At 45.0% G+C, this 22,303-nt stretch overlaps 1 protein-coding gene across 2 annotated transcripts in view; it reads left to right on the top strand.

The window, feature by feature from the left end:
- The first annotated feature begins 322 nt into the window (after positions 1–322).
- Positions 323–22,303, top strand: part of NTSR1 (neurotensin receptor 1) — a 121,248-nt gene continuing 99,267 nt past the window's right edge. For both annotated transcript variants that reach the window (XR_014008595.1, XM_081196508.1), the window contains exon 1: positions 323–1,642. Coding sequence is in view for 1 of the 2 variants with exons in the window: in XM_081196508.1 (XP_081052634.1) it covers positions 953–1,642 (690 nt within the window). In the remaining variant the exon portion in view is untranslated. The remainder of the gene's footprint in view (positions 1,643–22,303) is intronic.

The raw sequence follows: 22,303 nt of genomic DNA, 5'->3' as shown, positions 1-22,303 counted from the left end.
AGTTTCTCATTTTTCCAATCATGAATTCAGTTCAGATTTCTGCAGCAACTCACAGGGTGTGCTTTTTCCCTTTCCTTCTTTAATTCCTGCAAAAATTCGCAAGCATTTTAAAGTGAATTTCTCCTAAGACCACAATATTTCATGCAGTTTGAATAATACACACATCTCCCCGAAAATAGTCCCTTTCTGCATGTTACTGGTATATCATTTCTGTGCACCCTTTCCCCACTGGAGGAGCACATTGCAAAATTCAGAGGAAGTGCAAATGTCAAAGGATTGCTGCACTTGGCGTAGCAATTTGAGATGCACAAATTCAGTAGCTTCACATTACAACGAGAACAAAATCAAATTTCTCCCCCATCCTTACTTACACATATAATGTATACATGGCCGGGAGAACGGCTCAGTCTCTCTCACTCACTTGCTCATCCTGGGGAATGAGAGAGAGAGAGAGAGAGAGAGAGAGAGAGATTATTGTCCTGCTAAACCACATTAGCGCTATTCGCATCTGGAGAGTGCAGGAGCCTAAAGAACGAGGCACGCACAAAGAGCCAGGGATGGGGGGAGGAGAGTCAGAGGGGAAAAGACACGAGAGCTGCCTGCTGCCTGGCTCTGGGCTCGCAAGTGAAAACTGCTGCATGCTTTTTCTGGAGCCGTCTCAGTGGCAGGCTGCTTCCAACTGCTCTCCCCTTCCTCTCACTTATACACACAGAGAGAGGCTTGTCAGCAGGCTCCTCCTCTCCAGCACATTGCAAAACGAGACAAGTTTCCACTTTGGGTTTGCACTCTCGCTGCTTGGCAGCAACCAGCACCAGTCACACCCTCTGCTCAGGCGACAGTTTCCAGGCAGCCTCCCTCAAAGCTGGGTACCACTTGGGGCTGGAAAGCATCCTTAAAGCAAGCATCCTCAGCAACGTTCCAGGAAGCCTTCTGCTCTGCGAGGAGAGCCGACATGCACCTTAACACAACTTCTTCGCTCTACCAGCTGGGATACCTTATGGGTCAGTTTCACTTGCTGCCCACCAACTACGCGCTGCCTTCAGCTGGGAACGTCTCCAATGGTTCAGAACTTGGGTCCAAGGTGCCCAATGAGGAGGACCTGGACGTGAACACGGACATCTACTCCAAAGTCATGGTCACCATCATCTACTTGGTGCTCTTCCTGGTGGGGACCATTGGCAACTCCATCACTGCCTACACCCTGGTGCAGAAAAAGTCCCTGCAGAACCTGCAAAGCACCGTCCATTACCACCTGGCCAGCCTGGCGTTCTCCGACCTGCTCATCTTCCTCCTCTGCATGCCCATCGAACTCTACAACTTCATCTGGGTCCATCACCCCTGGGCTTTCGGCAACGACATCTGCAAGGGCTACTACTTCCTGAGAGACGCCTGCACCTATGCCACTGCCCTCAACATTGCCAGCCTCAGTGTCGAAAGATATATGGCCATCTGCCACCCTTTCAAAGCCAAGAGCATCATGTCCAGGAGCAGGACCAAAAAATTCATCAGCTGCATCTGGGTCGCCTCATTCCTGCTGGCCATTCCGATGATCTTGACCATGGGAGAGGTATACAAGCAAGATCCAGGCACCGTGATCTGCACCCAGATAGTAGAAGCGTCCACACTGAAAGTTGTCATCCAGGTCAGTTTCTATGTCTGCTTTGTTTTCTATTGCTGCTGTCAGCTTGTCTAAACTGCACCCGGCTCTAGCTATGTTTAATACCTAGAGATCAGGGATTAGTTAGTGACTTAGGGGAAAAAATTGAAAACATAGCAAGCAGACGCTCATTTTCCTATAAAGCCATAAGCTTTCCCCTGTCACAGCAGATGACAGAAGCTCTCTCTCTCTCGAGCACGCTCAGTTCCTCGTGTTGCTCTCTCGTCGGGAGTCCTTGCATGCCGCTGTTCCCAAATGACCGAAGCCAGCAAGCTTGCTGAACTTTGCAGGAGAGCTGCTTGCAATTCTATAAAGGCTGTTTCCCACATGACACGGTGTAAAGGAACATCTACGGTTTTTAGGAAAGTGTAGTGTACATGCAACAAACACACATGAGTCCCACATGTACAATTGTGAGCTGGTGGAGTTTGGCTCCGGGCTCCACACTGCAAGAATGCTCACTTGCAAACCCAGGTTTGTTGCCTGCGTAATGTGTGAAATTGTCCTAAGATTCAAAAGCAAAGCTCAGTGCTGTCTGCCCCAATGAAATGGGAAGCTGAGCTCTGCAAACTGTATAAACTGTACAAGTCCAGCCGATTTGCATGATTTCTCTATATTATTTAGACAATTAAGTCTGAAATGTTTACTATTTAGTTTTAATTTATTCTGCTTTTGCTGCTCAAGAGGCAAGGAGCTATCTAGCCAGGGCACTGAAATTCATTCTCTGACCACTGGAAATCTTAACCAGGAACACACTGGGGTCCTGGGATTTCCCCATATGTTACAAAAAATTTCACTCAACAATGGGGACTAGAAACTTGCTTTTAAACAAAAAGGAAAGTAGAGCTTCTCAAGAAATGGAAGCTTTTGCCCTAGTGACATATTGTACCTTTTCTTTTCTTTTCTGAGCTTGCACACATAATACACACTTGCCTGGTTATGAGGGAGGCACTGGCTTTCCATGGTTATTAAGTGTGCAAAACATGCTAAAACATTCCCTGACGTTGCTCACAGGTATAATAGACTGGAAAAGAAGAGTGTGGAGTTCCATGTTAATTCATAGTGAAGCAAACCAATACATGTGCAAAAGAATCATTTGCACGGCTACATGCTAAGATAAAATGCCACATTGTTGAGATATGCCACCAGGGCTACTATTCAGCCATGTAGTATTTTATTGGCTTGTTCCTGGAAGGGGCACACACGTTCCTAAACGTGTGCCAGTGTGCCTGATGGTGGATAACATAACGAGGACAAACCAAGGCATTTGGGGTGGCAAGTGGATGCGAGAAGACATTAACAGCTGAGAGCTGCACCCCATTACTATGAATGGGAAGTTAAGTCATTGGGGCTTCACTGGGAACTTTGCATAGGACTGCAACCCAAAATGCTGTGTTTTTTCCATAGAAGTGATTTTCAGTGCATTCCTAAAATTAGCTTTGAGCTAACTGTGGATACCCTTACAGTCTTACAGGCAAAGGCTATTCATGTTTATTGGAAGTATGCAGGCATGGATAGAGTAGCATCCTTTGACTTCAACGCTTTAGGTCGAGCGACTTAATCATTGATTGGCACATGCATCCTGACTTCAAGAAGGCTTAAGTGGTTTGTGGATCAGGCAGCGCATGTCAGCTTCAGGAAGGTGTGCTAAGTGTTCCAGAGTGTTTGGTGTGTGGGAAACTTATGCCTCTAATTACAAAACAAGTGGCGCTTAGGTTCTTGGGTCTAAGGGTGTTGAATTTTCCCAAAACACTGAGCTCAGATGGGTTTGTGGACGGAGCCTACAGAGTGGAGGTTTATTTCGATGTCACGGTGGATGGGAGGAATGCTGCATGTGTTCTTAAAGTTTACCCAGGCATGAATTTAAGTGCAAGCAAACTTTGAATCAATATCAGTGTCAAACAAGTAGCATTGCTTTTAGCCAGCTGCAAAATGGAAAAAAGAAAGAAAGAAAAGCAACAAAGCGACCCTTGTTTCTAAAAGGAAGCACTTCAGGACTAAATGTCTCGCAGATCCGTAGGAGAACAAAGGCAGTTTCCTGTCCTAGCAATGAATCCCAGGCCCAGAGGGGATGCCAAAGAAAGTCAAGGAGCAACATCCTTCTCCAAAATCAAGGCAGAATAAATTTTGTTCCATGCATCTGTAGGAACACATTACTTAGGAGCACACTAAAGGTAAAGGTAAAGGTAAAGGGACCCCTGACCATTAGGTCCAGTCGTGGCTGACTCTGGGGTTGCGGTGCTCATCTCGCTTTATTGGCTGAGGGAGCCGGCGTACAGCTTCTGGGTCATGTGGCCAGCATGACTAAGCCGCGTCTGGCGAACCAGAGCAGTGCACGGAACGCTGTTTACCTTCCCGCCAGAGTGGCACCTATTTATCTACTTGCACTTTGACGTGCTTTCGAACTGCTAGGTTGGCAGGAGCAGGGACCAAGCAACGGGAGTTCACCCCGTCGTGGGGATTTGAACCACTGACCTTCTGATTGGCAAGTCCTAAGCTCTGTGGTTTAACCCACAGCGCCACCCGCGTCCCACTAGGAGCACACTACCTGACCTAAAGTAATTGTGGAAGTCAGTAGGTGTGAAAAGGACACATTTTTGCCTCCTTTTTTAAAGCATGAATATGGCAAGGTAGGGGTTCTGAGCTGTGTTAGCCACCCTGAGGTTCCAGGTTCAATCCATGACATCACTAGGTAGGGCTGGGCAAAGAACTTTGCCTGAGACCCTGAAGAGCCACTGCCATTCATTGTAGATGATACTGAACTTGATAGACCTATGGTATGACTCAGTAGAATTCAGATTCCTATGCACAGAGTGCCACAGAGGATAGCTAGAGGTGGGGACTGCTCCAAGGAATCACTTCTCAGTAGGACAGATGTCTCCTAGTACTCTGTGCTGGGATAAGATTCCTGGAGACTGACCACCACTTGTTTCTCCTATGGAAGCTGAGAAAGGCTTCCTACATGATTCAGAACCCCAGTCATTCAGTGGGGTTTTCCATTCTACACTAGTGGCAGGTTGTGCCTGAACTGAGAAAAGTTCCATGGCTATAATTACACCCTTTACTTGTCCTCTTGTTCTTCCAGCCAGTAAGAAGCATGTGCAGAGGGATATCCCTCTGGTGGCTTTTCAGGGTGGGGGAGTTTCATGACTAACATTCCAGAATGCAGATTTTATGGGAATACAGGAGATTCGAAGAGGAACTATGTGTTTGCCTGAACTAGAGTGAACCTGGTTGTTGTGCTTCTTCTGAGGTAGTTTGTCCACCTTTGGTCCCCAACCTGCACTCAGCTCTCACCTGTGGGTGAGAAGCAGCCAGCATGCCACAGCGGCCACACCTCAGGAAACCCCTCTGACAGGCTGGCTAAACCAGGTGAGGGTAGCCAATGGGTATCAACCCTTGCTGAGTTAGGGACTTGCATTCAAAAGATAGGATGAGCAGAGGAGACCAATAATGGTTCCAATGGTCAAGAAAGAAGTTTCTGCATGCAGTGGCAGAGGAAGCTGCTCGGGCGCCTGGAGCTGCGCCCCCATGGGTGGCGTGAGCCACACTGTGGGGTCTCCGGAGTCCGCCTGCCTCCTTCCACTCAGCCACCCTGCAGCTGGGAAGGAGGTGGCGGGTGGACCATTTGGGCAGTGCAGAGCCTGCACGTGCCCAAGCCACTGTGTCTCTCCCAGAAGAGACATATGGCTCAGGTGTGCTGCAGGCCCTGCAGTGAGTGCTGCCCGGCATTTTGTCACCCCCCTCAGTGGTGACACCCGGGGCAGACCGCACCCACCGCAGCCCCTTCCTCCGCCCTTGTCTGCATGTGCTGTAGAGGGAAGTGAGGGGCAGATGGGGAAGGGAAATTCTGATCCTAAACCTTCACTGCCTTTGGGCAAAGAAGATGCTAAGGAGTCAACAGTACACAAATCTGGAGTGAAGTCCGTAAAGTAGTTGAATGATTTCTTGCTTGCCGCCTTCCAGCAACTCCTGCAGCCAAGCTGGTGCCAAACAGCTTGCTCTGTTTTCCTCTGGACTGCATCAGTGAGGGACTTGCTTGTCTTGGCACAGGGGTCTGCAACCTTTAAGACAAAAAGAGCCACTTGGACCCGTTTCCGAAGAAAAAAAAACTGGGAGCCGCAAAACTCGTCATTATAAAAATAACTTTTTTGTCACTTTTTATTATTATTTCTTTGTTTGACCCCTCAGAATTACTCCTCCTCATAGAAATAAACGTTAAATTAACAAGTTACCTTTTTTGTGTGTGTGTGTTCTTCACTCCCCTTCAAAACAGTGACCAGCGTACGTGCCCCCTTTCAATGCAGTGACCAGCGTACATGCCCCTTACAATGTAGCGGGCGGGAAGGTGACGTCGGGGCGGTGCGTGACTAACGCACGCACCGCCCCCATGCGACATCACAGCCAGTACAGCGCCCGCCACAGTGGGGAGTGTCGGGGCGCACAATGCGCCTCCTCCCCTCGCTAGTATCCGCCCCGGAGCTGCAGCAAAGGTGCAAAAGAGCTACATGCGGTTCCGGAGCCGTGGGTTGCAGACCCCTGTGACTTGGCATCTGAGCAGCCCAAGACCTCCACACACACTGCCCAGGGTTGTACCCCAAAGAGGTCATTTTGGTGCTGCTGGTGAAATGGGTTGACCCCCTTGCCTGGAAGCATACTCCATTGCCTTTTGAGAAAGACAGACGCCAACAACTCGGTGGGCGAACCACAATGCAAAAATTGGAGGATTTGAAGGATGGTTGTATTTCACTTCAAGGATTGTTTCAGGAAACAGCAAATTGGACGGATTTGCCTTTAAATGTGTGTTTCCCCCTCATCCCTAACTAGGGCTGAGGGGACTCCAGTTCAACTCCCCTCCTAGCCATGTCGCTTAGGGGTCTAGTCACTAAGCCTAGTCTGCTTCACAGAGTTGTTGTGGGAATAACATGGGGAAGGAAGTGATCATATGTGCTGCCTTAAATAACTAATAAATAATAAAGCTTTCACTGCCCTCGCTTCAGAATGAAGGCAGAGGTATATCTTTCCCCATGACTGAAGCAAGGAGTAATAGCAGATTTACTCCAGGAACTGTTTCCTGCAGTAAGAATGCCACTGGGAACATTTTAAACTATTGGAGCAGGAAGCCTCTGCAATAGTCTTTAAATGCTCCAGGGAGCTCTTTACTGCCGGACGTATTTTGTGAACAAATGTAACCTGGGGGCATTCTGTGCAGTAAATGACAGTTGTGAGTGCAGTTCAAATGAGGGATATCTACTCCCTCATTAGAAATCTGCATTGAAATCTGCAACCCTTCTGATTCCAAACAAAGTTCCTTCTTCAGAAATTACTGTTGATGCAAATCATCCATAACACGATAAAGAATAGTAGAGCAATAGATAAAATTTCAGGATAAAAACCTAGACCAAAATGAGGCACATGAGAGAAGAATGGAGGTGGAATTATTATAGAATTTAAGATGGGGAAAGTTATTGCGTGTCATCCAATCTTACCCTCCCTGCTCATGAATCTGGCAGCTACAGCTTCCCAGACAAATGCCCCACCCAATCTATGCTGAAAACACCGCCAAGAAAAGGAGAGTCCACTAAGACTTGCTTGTTCTATATTGCACCAGAGAATGGGACTAGAATAAAGAGATGCAAATTTCAGGAAAGCAGATATACGCTTAATGGTCGGAGAACCCTCCTAGGAAGAAGGGCCATTTGATGTTGGGACAAACTTGCCTCATGCTTTTGACAGCCCTTCAGGTACTTGAAGACAGAAATCATGTCTCCATTTCACCTTCTCTTCTCCAAGCTTTTTTTTTTTTTTAATAAGATATTTATTAAAGTTTCCAATTTTATACAAACAAAAAACAAAAAAACAAACATAAAATATGAAAAAACCACATAAATTTCACAGCCTATTTTCTTATAGCTTATTTCCCCGACCTCCTCATACCTCCCCTTCTTGTATCCCCAAATTAAGTTGTTTATACAGCAAATCCTTATCTCAACATCTTAAATTATTATAACTTCAAATTCTTACTTAAAGAAAAAGAAAACCATTTTATCATAGTTACAGCTTGAAACCACTTAATTCCAATCCAACATCATTCAACATTCCTTAATTTTGCAATATTTTTGTAAATAGTCCTTAAATTTTCTCCAGTCTTCTTCTGCCGACTCTTCTCCCTGGTCACGGATTCTGCCAGTCATTTCTGCCAATCCCATACAGTCAATCAGCTTCATCTGCCATTCTTCCAAAGTGGAGCCAATCTCTCACTTTATTTTTCTATTTCTCAAAACTCTGCAGTTTAAATTTATCTCCTTCTTGCTCCAAAATTTCCCAATATTTTGGCCATTTGGTCTCCATATTGAGCTTTTTCTGGGCCTTTGCATCCATCGGTGACAGCCACCTTGGGGTTTTATTTTCCAATAAGTCTTTATATCTCATCCAGACATTAAACCAAGCTCTTCTAACAATTTGATTTTTAAATGCTTTATGTGCTTTAACCTTGTCATACCACAAATATGCATGCCACACCTTCTCTTCTCCAAGCTAAACACACCCATGTCTTTCAAGCATTCCTCATGGGTTCCCGTCAGTCAGTGAGAAATGAGAGATGGCATGTGTAGCAGAATCAGTAAGGGGAGGCAGAATCAGGGTTGTGAGAGAGAGATAAATGAAGGCACCCAAAGCAAAAGCAGAGCAGTCACTGAAAAGAATTTAGGAGGAAGATTTGAGTGCTGAGATTGGCTTAGGAGAATGGTGAAAAATACGGACACAAAATAACACTAAGATTCCTATCAGCAAGAATTGATGGAAACATACTGGAACGAATCCATTTAACACCGGGCAAATGTGACAAGGGCTGGATCTAGACACATAAAAAATAATAATCAGGAAAACATGTTGTAAAACTCATAATGGGAAATCACGTTGCTGAAGGATCAAACTCTAGACTGTCATCTTGCGTCACAGTGTTATAACGCTTTTTTAAAAAATGTAGCACTCAAGTCTCACCTAAATAGAGTGGGGTCTTAGCATCAAGGCTACATTTTATGATATGTGGTATTCTTGTGACAAGGCATCAAAGTTCTGCACTCTGGTTTTCAAGGAGATAAGGGAGATCACTCAACAATAAGGGTTGCGGAATCCACAACTGGGGTTGTTGTCCCTTTCTGACTAAGAGCAGAAAAGCTTACTTGACAAAGAACTGATAGGTTATCTCTGTTAGTGGCTACTCAACAGCTTGTCACTTGGAACTGGAAAACTTTGGACAACTTAACATTAAGGCTCTGATTGGCCAATGGGAACACAGAATGCTGGACTGTGTGGGTCATCAGCCTGATCCATTAGGCTTTTGTGTTATTACAGTGGTACCTCGGGTTACAGACGCTTCAGGTTACAGACTCCACTAACCCAGAAATAGTACCTTGGGTTAAGAACTTTGCTTCAGGATGAGAACAGAAATTGTGTCACAGTGGCAGTGGGAGGCCCCATTAGCTAAAGTGGTGCTTCAGGTTAAGAACAGTTTCAGGTTAAGAATGGACCTCCGGAACGAATTAAGTTCTTAACCCGAGGTACCACTGTATAAGCAAATCCTTGGGGTGGGTTCCTACAGGGGAAGGTAGAGGTTCCTCACTGTGTGTTCAGATCCCACACATGCTCTTCGCTTGCATTGCCTCTCTAGGGGAAAGCCAGGCTGACATGTGGAGGTTGAGGAGAGTGGCACGGGTTAACTTGTTGTTGTTGTTGTTTAGTCGTTTAGTTGTGTCCGACTCTTCATGACCCCATGGACCAGAGAACGCCAGGCACCCCTGTCTTCCAATGCCTCCCGCAATTTGGTCAAACTCATGTTGGTAGCTTCGAGAACACTGTCCAACCATCTCATCCTCTGTCGTCCCCTTCTCCTTGTGCCCTCCATCTTTCCCAACATCAGAGTCTTTTCCAGGGAGTCTTCTCTTCTCATGAGGTGGCCAAAGTATTGGAGCCTCAACTTCACGATCTGTCCTTCCAGTGAGCACTCAGGGCTGATTTCCTTCAGAATGGAGAGGTTGGATCTTCTTGCAGTCCATGGGACTCTCAAGAGTCTCCTCCAGCACCATCATTCAAAAGCATCAATTCTTCGTCGATCAGCCTTCTTTATGGTTAACTAAACAGGTTAACTAAACGAGGTTATTTCTAGCTTTGCTTAACTAAACGAGGACTGAAAGCATGTGCTCCAAACAGGGAAGGTCAGAAACAGCTATTGGATACTACTCAGCTGCTTGACTCCATGCATCTGGTCTAATGCTATTTCCTCCTTTGGAGAGGAGTTAAAAACAGCTAGAAAGGAACCCACTTGCTCTCCCTCCCTCCTTTCATCCCTTTAAGTTATTCTTTCTCTTGTTAGGAAAATGTCAAGAGACATCGGGTTAAACAAGCATCCTACTTCCTTCCCGCCTCGAAATTACATTTCTCTGCTTACATTGTCAGATCCACGCTCTATGGCAACAGACCGTGGCTGCAACAACAGCAAAAGAAAACTTAAAAAAAAAACCAACTTTGAAATGAGCTGGATTCTTGCGAGGCAAAAGAATAGCACTGAAGGCACAAAGGGTGGCTGTCTCCCAAGTGCGATTTTCAAAGGAGAATTTGGCGTCTTGGTAGCTTGAGGCTGTTTTAAAAAGCAGCAGCAACTTCTGGGAGCTGTAAAGTGGGGAGTGGGAATGCAGTCTCTGTGCTGGGGGATATGAACGTGCTACACAAAATGAATTCAGTAATGCTTGCTGTGCTTCTGGATGATTTACTGCTCTGGATCTGCCCCATTCCATAGGAAGGAATAATTCTGCTCCATACCTGCTCTCCATCAGGCATGACTGAGTAGTTCAATCATTCCAATGTTGGGACACACACAGCAAAATTATCCAGTCACTGCTCTGGTCTCATGTAATGATTTTGCCAGAGTAGATGGTCTACTCCATGGGTAGGCAAACTAAGGCCCGGGGGCCAGATCCGGTCCAATCACCTTCTAAATCCGGCCCACGGATGGTCCAGGAATCAGCGTGTTTTTACATGAGTAGAATGTGTGCTTTTATTTAAAACGCATCTCTGGGTTCTTTGTGGGGCCTGCCTGGTGTTTTTACATGAGTAGAATGTGTGCCTTTATTTAAAATGCATCTCTGGGTTATTTGTGGGGCATAGGAATTTGTTCGTTATTTTTTTCAAAATAGAGTCCAGCCACCCACAAGGTCTGAGGGACAGTGGACCGGCCCCCTGCTGAAAAAGTTTGCTGACCCCTTTACTCTGACTGACAGAAGTTCTTCAAATCCCAGGCTAAGTACCTTTACCATCACCTGCTGCCAAGGCTTGTCTGCATGCCAAGCATAGGCTAAAGTCTTTCTCCAACCAAAGACTGGCCTCTGTCCTGCATCCCATAGGACAGACTCTCTGGATCACGAAGAAACAATGGCAATAGGCTTCTCTGAGGGTGGATCAGCTTTACTCCTTAACACTCTGAAAGCCAACCTTTTCTGGCGTGCATGTGAAATGTGATTCCAATCTTAATACAGGAAAGAAGCATGCTTCCTTTATCATGCATTTGGGTAACCCTGTTGTGACATCAATGGAAGTCAGGGGACCATATTTAAAAGCTCTTAAAGTTGGCATGATCCAGAACATCGGGTCACACCCCACCCTGTGATCTGTCAGAGTTTGCCTTTCCTGGCCCGTGTTGCCTTAATGTTTCAAAATGTAAAATGAGGGCAAACTTTTGTGTAAATAAGAGCATACGAAAAAAGCCCATCTGGTCTAGCATCCAGTTCTCACAAATTGTCCAATTAGTTGCCTATGGGACCTCAGAAGGGGGCTCTCCTTCACTGGAGGTTTTTAAGCAGAGGTTGGATGGTCATCTGTCAGAGATTCTTCGGCTCTGATTCCTGCATTTCAGGGAGTTAGCCTAGATCAGCCTTGGGGACCCTTACAACTCTTTCATCATGTGATTGTATGACCCAAGTACAACTGCGCTCTCCCCAGTTGTGATTCCCAGCAGTTAATATCCAGAGGCATCCTGTCTCCCACAGGAGAGACAGAACATGATCTAGACAGACGTTTTGCCTTGTTCTTTCAGGACGGCTGGTATCATTATGCCTCCTTCGTGTGCAGCCCTGCAGATCTCTTCCTTCTGCCTTTTAATTGCCTCGGCTCTTTACTTTAATAGAGTGCCTATAATCCAGGTAACTTGACATGGATCAATAAACCACCAGCCTCCCGTTGAGTTAGACGTCCTATCCTCCCTTCCTTTTCTTTGCATTTCGGATTCTGCGGTCTCAAACTGAGACAGTCTTCGTGTGCAGAAGCAAGCGGAGCAAACAGCTACTTGATCAAGGCCCGTCATTGACTTTGCGGCTGAGCAGCAAGAGATCTGGACATATAAAAATGATTTACAATGAGGATGGGGAAGCTGGGCCCTCCACTGCAGATGTTTTGAACTACTGCGCCCATCATCTCTGACTACTGGCCATGCTGGTGGGAGTTGGTGTCCAACATAACTTAGAGGGCTGCAAGTAGGGAGAGACAAATGTATCAATTTCTCATTCAAAAAAATCTTATGCTCAGATCTCCACATTTCCACATCAGTTGGCCATTTTTTAAAAAGTCCTCATGAAAATTCATCATCGTTTTAGTTCAAATTCCTACAAATATACACACTTTTCTGTGTATTTCCCCCTAATATGCTCTCCCCAGCGAGGCTCACCTGGTGCCTTTGCTATATATCTTTAGACACCAGTCAAAAATATTCCTCTTCTCCAAGGCCTTTGGCTAATTAAACAATCTTTTAAACTCTGCGTGGTGGGAGGGGTTGCTGTTTTTGTTTGTTACCATGGTATTATTTTTATGTTTTTATATTGTAAACCACCCTGTGGTCTCAGGTGAATTAATTGATTAATTAATTAATTAATAATCGCAAAGCAATTCTCCCTGACATAATGCATTTTTGCTCATTATTTTCACTAATCTATGCCTTTTAAAGAAATGTACACTCTACCCAAATTTATGCATTTTTGTACGTATTACTTGACCCACGGGTTGCATTGCAAAATTCGGAGAGGAGCAAATTTCAAAGGATAGCTCTATTTCAGTCTGCAAATGGTTTTCAAAAATGTGAAATTGTTAGGCCGGACTTCAGATGTTCCATCCCTTGACAAAGGCTCCCATCACTGCCTTACAATGAATCACACCAGCCTGCCTCTAGCCCAGAGTTGCATATTTTACTTTGATGGGCAAAGGCTTTCCATGATCTCAGGCAGGGATCCTTCCCAAAATTCTTGCCTTTATATGCTTTTAATTGTAGATGCCAAGGACTCAACCTGGCAGTGACATAGTGCAACAGATACATTTGGGAGCACAGCCCCAGTACTTTTTTTTCCACAGCAGATGCAAATGCCTCCTTTGCTGGAGCAGTAGTTCCTACTGCTGGACCACAACTCCCATATCTTTGACCATTGGTCACACTGGTGGGGGCTGATGGGAGTTGGAGTCTAACCATATCTAGAGAGCCATAAGCCACACACCCCCTGCAATGCTGAGTGTCAGATGGCAGAGGATCCAACTCCCTGTCAGTATTTTCATCCCTCCCATTGCAAGGATCACCAGATCATGTTTGTTTTACTTTCTGTCTGTGAGAAAGGAGGGGGCAGAACTCTCCTTCCAGACTTCCGTCCCTAGTACTGTCTTTATTTTATTTCATCTGTCTAAAGACAAGATGGCAGTATGAGAGAGCTGCTTCTCTTGTACATGTTTGTTATGTTCTTCTATTTGTTTAATTAGATGAAATAAATTAGGTATGCAACAAAACCTCCACAGCTTTGCTTCTGTTTGTTGTTGTTTAGTCGTTTAGTCGTGTCCGACTCTTCGTGACCCCATGGACCAGAGCACGCCAGGCACTTCTGTCTTCCACTGCCTCCCGCAGTTTGGTCAAACTCATGTTTGTAGCTTCACAAACACTGTCCAACCATCTCATCCTCTGTCGTCCCCTTCTCCTTGTGCCCTCCATCTTTCCCAACATCAGGGTCTTTTCCAGGGAGTCTTCTCTTCTCATGAGGTGGCCAAAGTATTGGAGCCTCAGCTTCAGGATCTGTCCTTCCAGTGAGCACTCAGGGCTGATTTCCTTCAGAATGGAGAGGTTTGATCTTCTTGCAGTCCATGGGACTCTCAAGAGTCTCCTCCAGCACCATAATTCAAAAGCATCAATTCTTCGGCAATCAGCCTTCTTTATGGTCCAGCTCTCACTTCCATACATCACTACTGGGAAAACCATAGCTTTAACTATACGGACCTTTTTGCTTCCGTTACTCTGCTGCTTTCGAGGTGCTCACATGAGCAAATGTGAGTCCACAGCACCAGGCCCTATTCGTCGGGAATGCTGCTCTGCTGTTCCTGCGTTCCTGTGATCGGAAGGTCAGAGAAGGTACTCCCATCATCTAGCCCATGCAGACACTGAAGACGTGGGCTGTACATGGGTGTACGGAAAACCACGTGACAGGTTGCCAGGAACGGATAAGACAAGGAAAAGTTCTTACCAGCTGCTTTTTATTCAATATTCACAGAGAGAGGCTTGGAAATGCAGCATCTTGGAATAATGAGTCTCCACCCCCACTCTCCCTTCATGCATCATTACTTATAGGTGCTGAGAAGTGCCCTCTGCCTTTGAGCTCTTTGCTCTCCTACTTTCAAGGCTTGCCAGGTTCTGGGAGAGGGGGAATCTGGAATGATTTCTAAAGACACTGAGCTGTTGCTCCCCTGGTACTGCTGCTTCCTCCTCCTCCTCCTCTCCCATTATTTCCCAGCTTTCCCCCTCACCTGCCTCTGAGCTGTGATCTTCCTCAAACCCCTGTTGTAATTCTGAACTGTTGTCTTCTTCTCTGGAAGGGTCAGGCTGGGGAGTCGGTCTCCACCATTCCTCCTCTGCTTCTCTGTCCCTGACACTGAACAACAGCAGAGCCTCAGGATCTGTCTAAGTATACCTGAAGGAGCGTCTCCACCCCCATCATTCTGCCCGGACGCTGAGGTCCAGTGCTGAGGGCCTTCTGGCGGTTCCCTCATTGTGAGAAGCAAAGCTACAGGGAACCAGGCAGAGGGCCTTCTTGGTAGTGGCGCCCGCCCTGTGGAACGCCCTCCCATCAGATATCAAAGAGATAAACAGCTACCTGACATTCAGAAGACATCTTAAGGCAGCCCTGTCCAGGGAAGTTTTTAATGTGTGATATCTTGGTGTATTTTTGGTCTCTGTGGAAGCCGCCCAGAGTGGCTGGGGAAACCCAGCCAGATGGGTGGGGTACAAATCATAAATTATTATTATTATAAGTGCTGAGGGTTCTGTCCTGCACTGCATTTTAAACTGAATAGAAATGTTGGAGAACAGCACCAAAAGAAACAGCAAGGTGAGAAAGAAATCAGGCTTGTGGATCTGAATTCTGCCTTCCTTATGGCATAAATCTTTTATTCGAGGGAAGGCTGTGTGGTGTCACATCACAAAAGAAAGGCAGCTTATCTTCCTGAACGTGCATGGCATTTCCCAAGAATGACTAATCCTACCCTCATTGCACCAGGAAGCCCGTCTTGTGGCTGGATGGAAATTAAATAAGTCTTTGCTTTCACTACTTTATATAATCACTTGGCTTACCGAGCTCCGCCAGTTCTTACATAATTTTGTGTATGTGTCTGTTGATTATAAAGCATTTGCTTTTTCTTGCAAGCCGTCCGTGGCAGGGAATTAAAAAAAAGCAGGGAGATGTTTGGGGGGGGCGCAGATGGAGTTTGCAACCCCGCGCTTTCTTCCTCCCCAATTTCCATGGAAGTTTGCACAAAAGCAGAAGGGCAGAAGTTAATTTTGCTGGTCCTTGCTTGTGGAAGAGACCAAGCAAATCTCTTTCCCAGCTTTAATCTTTAAAGCAGCCATTCAATTGTCTCCTTCCCTTCCTCGAACACTTTCATTACGGTGCCCTTCAGACATGATTGGCTTCCAAGCACCCGGAGGCTGTGTGTGAACAATAGAACCACATGGTTTGAGCTGAGTGCTTAGGTGGGCTGATTATGGGATGTCTGCCACCCCGCCTCCATTTGTGTTTTGACTGCTGTTAACTTAAAACAAACAAACAAACAAACACGCTATACCCTGACAAACTAAAATTCTGTGCCAAATAGAGCTGGATTCTGTGACCAGTAGACCTTATGCCTAGAATAGTCTTGGCAACAGTCCTCCTGGGCTGAAAATTCTGCTGGTCACTGCCAGGTCAGTGAATGGCAAAACTACAGATATGCAAGACTTGACTCTCAGTAAGCATGCTGGCCTGTGTTGTATTTCAGAGACCCGGTTAGATGAAACTGGAGGGGGGTTTAATCTCTCTCAGCTCTGCCCACCAGGATTCTTTGTACAGTGGTACCTCGGGTTAAGTACTTAATTCGTTCCAGAGGTCCATTCTTAACCTGAAACTGTTCTTAACCTGAAGCACCACTTTAACTAATGGGGCCTCCTGCTGCCACCGCACCGCCGGAGCACAATTTCTGTTCTCATCCTGAAGCAAAGTTCTTAACCTGAAGCACTATTTCTAGGTTAGCAGAGTTTGTAACCTGAAGTATATGTAACCCGAGGTACCACTGTACAGCAGCAAGCAAGTTTTTGGGGGGTGGTGAGGTGGAGCTGCAGTCAGGGGCAGAGTTTGGTCTGTCAGATTTCAGCAGTGCCCCATGTGAGTCCAAAATCCAGTGTGCCCATCCCACCTCTCACCTTCCATTCTTCTCAATACAGTATGTCATGGTTATGGCACTATATACAAAAGCATAGGAAGGTCAGGTGGTACCTGGTGTGGAAAATTTCTTGTCACCTCCCACTCATTGATTTTTGTTTTATTTTTTGCCTGCAAAAATGGTTTTAGGTTATTTCATACCTACCCTCTGTCTTTGTAGTTTTCAGTCAGTGTTGACCACACGCTTTCAAGCATGAGAGCTGTTTCCTACTTCTGCTGAATCTCTCAGCGGCCTTTGATACAATCGACCATAACATCCTTATGGACCTTCTAGAGGGGCTGGGAGTTGGGGGCGCTCTTTGTGCAAGCCGCCCAGAGTGGCTGGGGAAACCCAGCCAGATGGGCAGGGTACAAATAAATTATTCTTATTCTTATTCTTATTCTTATCTCTGCACCCATAAGAACTAGAAACTTATGCTTATTTTTAAAAAGTGGAAATTCCCAGGAAGTTAACCTTGTGTGTTGTTGTTGTTCTGTACCCTTGGGCTTATGGCTTCTACACTAGCAGACACAGCCCTGAAGTCTGGCTCTCTGAGCCAAAAGAGATGTGAAGTTACATGAATGCACACATTTTATGGGCCTGCCTGATTTTTTTCCCCCTTATGTAAATAGCAGTCACAGATGTAGGTGAGCTCAATGAGAATTAGCACTAGGTTGCATGGGAAGGAATGCAAATCCTTTCACACCATGCTGCAGCCTCAGCTAGGGAGTCCTAGAAAACCGCATCTTAAACTTTGTGGCTCCAATCGTAACTGATCTCCCAGGGCTAATAGCAAGGAGGGGGGGGCAATTTTCATTGGGGCTGCAGCATGGAGGAAATAGAATAAACTCCCTCTCCCTCTCATGCATTGCCCTGAATTCCCCCCTCCCTTGACTGCTATTTGCATGGAGAAAACCAGGCATCTTAAATGCACATGAAGCACACAAAAGTAATGTCACTTCTTTGTGTGGTTCCTCTTCCACCATTCACCTTTGCAACAGACCTTTGCCAAGCCCTCTGAGGTCCTAAGGCTCTGGACAGTTTAAAAGGTGTGAGCAAATCAAGTTTGTTTTGCTAGTCTCCTTCAAGGCAATCTAGGTTTAAAGTGCTTCTCTCTGTCTGCCTCTCTTCTGAGGTGGAGGACACAAACCTTCCGAGAGAATTCCCAGCTTTTAGCATGTTTTGCTCCCAGCAGTCTTTCCTGCGATTCCACGTGGCTCCTTGCATAGCCGCATTTCCTATATATCCCACTTACTGAAAATGCTGCCTTCTTAAAATGCCGCGTTAAAAGGAGGCAGAGAGGCTCCCTCTGAAAAAGCGACGTACTTTGGGGACCACCATGGACCAGAATGACCTCAGGCCTCTCATTCCAGATAGAGGCAGGCACTGAGTTTCTTTGGTGTTGCTCACACAGCCAGGGAACTGGGAGGAATTGAGGACAGCCTTCGTCGATGTAGGACACGCTTCCTTAGCTCAGTGCCCTCCAGATTATTATTTTATCATTATTATTTATTTGTTTTCACCTATTACATTACAATACAAATGTACCAAAGCCAACACCATTTCCTCCCCATCCCCCCCATACATTTACATTTATATTTCCTCAATCCATCATATTATTCTTTTCTCCCTCCTCCCACTTCCCTCCGCCCCCACTCAATTTCCTCCACATTCTACAATTTACAATAATCTTTGTATTCTACAGTCTTCTCAAATCATCTATATATTCTTATTATCTTTCGTTACTAATTTTTCTTCCATCCAGTACTTCACATTTTAATCAAGGCATATTAGCATTTCTTTTTTTGAGCATTATTTTGCCATATATTCATGAAAACATTTCCACTCCTTTTTTAATCTTTGATTCGGCTGATTTCTTATTATAGCAGTTAATTTTGCCAAATTTAAATATTCATTTAGTTTACAAATCCATTCCTCCTTTGTGGGTATAGTTTGTGACTTCCACCTAGCAGCAATCACTATTCTAGCAGCTGTACTTGCATATATGAAAATTCCCCCCCCCCATGGTATCTCTTCATCTATCAATCCAAGGAAATATATCTTTCATTTCTTAGTTATTAATATTTTCAACATCTTCATGTACTACTATCCGAAATTTCTTAATTTCCTCACACCTCCACCACATATGCATTGTTGTTCCTATTTCTCCACCACATCTCCAACAGAGGTTGGATTTCAATTTATATATCTTTGCCAACTTAACTGGCGTTAAGTACCACCTATAGAACATCTTTACAAAATTTTCTTTAATTGTATATGAGGCAGTAAAGAGTGTATCTTCTCAGCAGAGTTTCTCCCATTGCTCTAGATAGATAGTATGTCCGAAATCCTTAGACCATTTAATCATCGTTTCTTTCACTTCTTCCTCCATCAATTCCCAGTCCAATAAAAGATTATATTATTGGATTGCAACTCTTGCCATCCCTGACTGTTGGCCATACTGGTTGGCCAAGGCTGGTGGATGATTTTCAGGGAAGGAAAAAGAATTTCCTATTCTCTTTCTCCCCACAGCATTGTGAGCAAGACAACCCAGCTGGATCCAGACCAAAGACCTATCTGCTCTGGCCTTCTGTTCTCGCAGTCAAGATGGCATCTTGCACAATCCTCACTTTGACCCTGGGTTATTGTGTGCTGAAGCATGGCAGGAATGGAGGGGATGAAATGCCCCTCCAACTTTGAGACATGGGGGAGGGGGGGAATCCCATTTATAGAAAGGGATCATTTCCTGCAAAGTAACGCAGGCATCAAGCGCGGGTAGTGATACCACTTGAAGCTGCTGCAGACTGTAATTCCACAATGAATGATTTCAGGAGAATGGCGAGACAGTCCATCAACATCCTCCCACAGAGAGGCTGGAACATTAAAGCTGAATTGACTAGAAGCCTGACTCCCGGATCATTTCCTGAATTCCTCCCTACTTCGGAGCATTGCATAAAAGCTGTTGGAAGGGGGGAAAGGTTACACCTAGACGTCAATTCGAATCATTTCTAGCAGTGTGCCCTTTCCTTTAAAAAGCAAAACCCAACGGCAACCACAGAATAGGGGGAGGTCATGCAGACAGGCTGGTCTTTGGGGGTATCCCACTGCAACTCCTTCCTGAAGGGCCACCCAAAACAATTGCCACCACTATTAAATATTAGAGTTACACCTGCGGGTTCTATCTGCATTCTGCGGTTCCGCTTAGCATTGGAACAAAATCCTCTCCTGAGTTTCTTCCTGTGTGAAACAGGTGCAGCGCTCTGTTGATTTCGTGGTGAAGTGGAAGAAATTTTCCCCAAATCATTGAGGAGCGGGTGCTGCCACTGACCTTAGCACTGCAAAATGTCTGAAGATTTCTGCGTGCTTTTTTTTTCTACTTTAAAAACATGCATCCCGCATGCACCCACCCTGTGGAACACCCTCCTACCAGATGTCAAAGAGAACAACAACTACCAGACTTTTTAGAAGACATCTGAAGGCAGCCCTGTTTAGGGAAGCTTTAATGTTTGATGCATTACTGTATTTAAATATTTTCTTGGAAGCCGCTCAGCGTGGCTGGGGAAGCCCAGCCAGATGGGCAGGGTATAAATAATAAACTATTATAATATTATTATTATTATCCTGCATCACTTGCAATGCTGCAAGGCCCTCTTTGCTCCTTGTAGCATCCCCTGCCCATGGCTAAGAAGTGTGGGCGGTGTGAAGTGGTAGAGAGGGCTTCAGACCAAGAAGGGATGGAGAAGACTTCAGACCTTATTAGGTAAGGTAAGCTACAGCTCTTGCCATAGGAGAAGGGAAGGACCATAGCTCAGTGGTTGAGCACTTGCCTTGCATGGAGAAGGTCCCAGGTTCAATCCCCAGCATCTCCACATGGAGCTGAGAGAGATCCCTGTTTGAGATCTTGCAGCAATGCTGCCAGCCAATGCAGAAACATCTGAGATAGGTGGACCAACAGTATGACTCACTGTTAGGCAGCTCCCTACATTCCGATGGGAAATGTATTTCTGCCTCCAGAATTGGTGTGTGTGTGTGTGTTGGGGGAGGAGTTCCTTGCACCAAACTCTCCTTTTTGAAAGCCCCTACAAGATTGTCACTGTTCCCAAGCCCAGGTTCTGGCAAAGTTGTTCTGTGCGGGGGAAATTACCTTCTGCTGAAAATGCAAATTTAAACATGCAGATACAAATACAAAATCAACACACACACAGACAGGGTCTAGCGCCCGCCTTGTGGAACACCCTCCCACCAGATGTCAAGGAAATAAACAACTATCTGACTTTTAGAAGACATCTGAAGGAAGCCCTGTTTAGGGAAGTTTTTAATGTTTGATGTTTTATCATGTTTTTAATATTCTGTCGGAAGCTGCCTAGAGTGGCTGGGGAGGCCGGCCAGATGGGCGGGGCACAAGTAATAAATTATTATTATTATTATTTATTATTATTATTATTATTATTATTATTATTATTATTATTATTATTATGGTTGTTGCTGCTGCTACTATTACTATTATTATCTTTTAGAAAGGGTATTCCAAACTTGTTTCCAAATTTCTGCAGATTATTTCTTTCTTTATTAAAGTGTTTCTATGCCGCTATATCATAAAATGTATCTCAAAGTGGATTGCAGCAATAAAACCTAAGGCTGTACAATAAAAACCATAAAAAGGTTAAAAACAGACATCAATTAACCATTATCAGTGTAGTCTGATCAGAAGCAAGCCATACTCCCAAGTAAGGGTGTCTAGGATTGAAGCATAATCTCACTACTGGCAGTGATGGGATAATGTTTCTTATCCCTTCGGATTTCAGTAGTTAGCCAGCAGGCGCCTTCAGCCTTTTGACAAATCTCATCAACATTCATTTCACTGTACCCTTAAAATACCTAGGGATGTTTATCTGACCAAGATGTTCCCAACTGGGCTATGATTTTGCTCCTTACTGAGCAATACTGGTCAACGTTACTTGCTGTCAGGGCTAATGGATGGACAACACCCCAAATGTCAGCACCTAGTGATTTAGTGAGCATTTTAATGTGGACTTATCTAATGCACATTCAAAACACAGCTGCCCTTTGAAAAGCAGTTCTCCAAACCAGCATCATCACCATAAAATATTTACAAGTGTGCATTGTTCTGTACAATAGTTGGATAAAATAAAAATTGTCAAAATAAAGGATTGTTTTAAAGTCTTCCAAAAAACAACAACACCCTATTCAATGGGCTGTGGCAAAGGAACACACACACACAAAATAGAATTTGCACCCATAGGCAATGATAGCACATCCTCCATCTTTTTATTTTGTACAATTTAACTTCCAAAATCAGGCAGTAGGAACTAGTGGCAGGAGCAACAAATACCAGGGCAACAGGTATGGAGCTGAGATGTGGGCAACTGCTAGGGATAGAGAGATCTGTCCATTTTGTTCATCCTCATTTCTAATTTTCCCCATCTTACATTAAGTCCCAAACATTGAAAAAGGCATGGAAAAAGGCTAGCATTTTAGTGTGATTTCCCCCTGAATACATATGTTCCCATGCAATTTTGTCTAATACATTTCTGCAATGTATTTCACCGCCACCCCAATATAATAAGATATTGATTTTTATGGACATTTCATGGATCCCAGTACACATAACTGGGCGAGAGAGCCGCATTGCAAAATTCAGAGACGTGTGAATTTTGAAGGATGTCTGTGTTTTGGTATTGTTTCAGAAAGTGCACATTTGGTTTTCCCTGTGAGCTGATTCAAAATTCCTTCCCATCCCTACCCATTGCAATTAGGCTTGGGGGGAAAGCCTTCTGCTGTAGCCAAGACAAGGTTAATGGCGGCACATGGTTTTTTTGTGGTGGAGGAGTCACAGGATAAAGGCAAGTGATATGGCTTCTCTTCCCAGCTGTGACC

Source organism: Podarcis bocagei, assembly GCF_964188305.1.
Source record: "Podarcis bocagei genome assembly, chromosome: 5".
Lineage (NCBI taxonomy): Eukaryota > Metazoa > Chordata > Lepidosauria > Squamata > Lacertidae > Podarcis > Podarcis bocagei.
The sequence above is the reverse complement of the archived record's forward strand: the minus strand, read 5'-3'. Positions and strand labels throughout refer to the sequence as shown.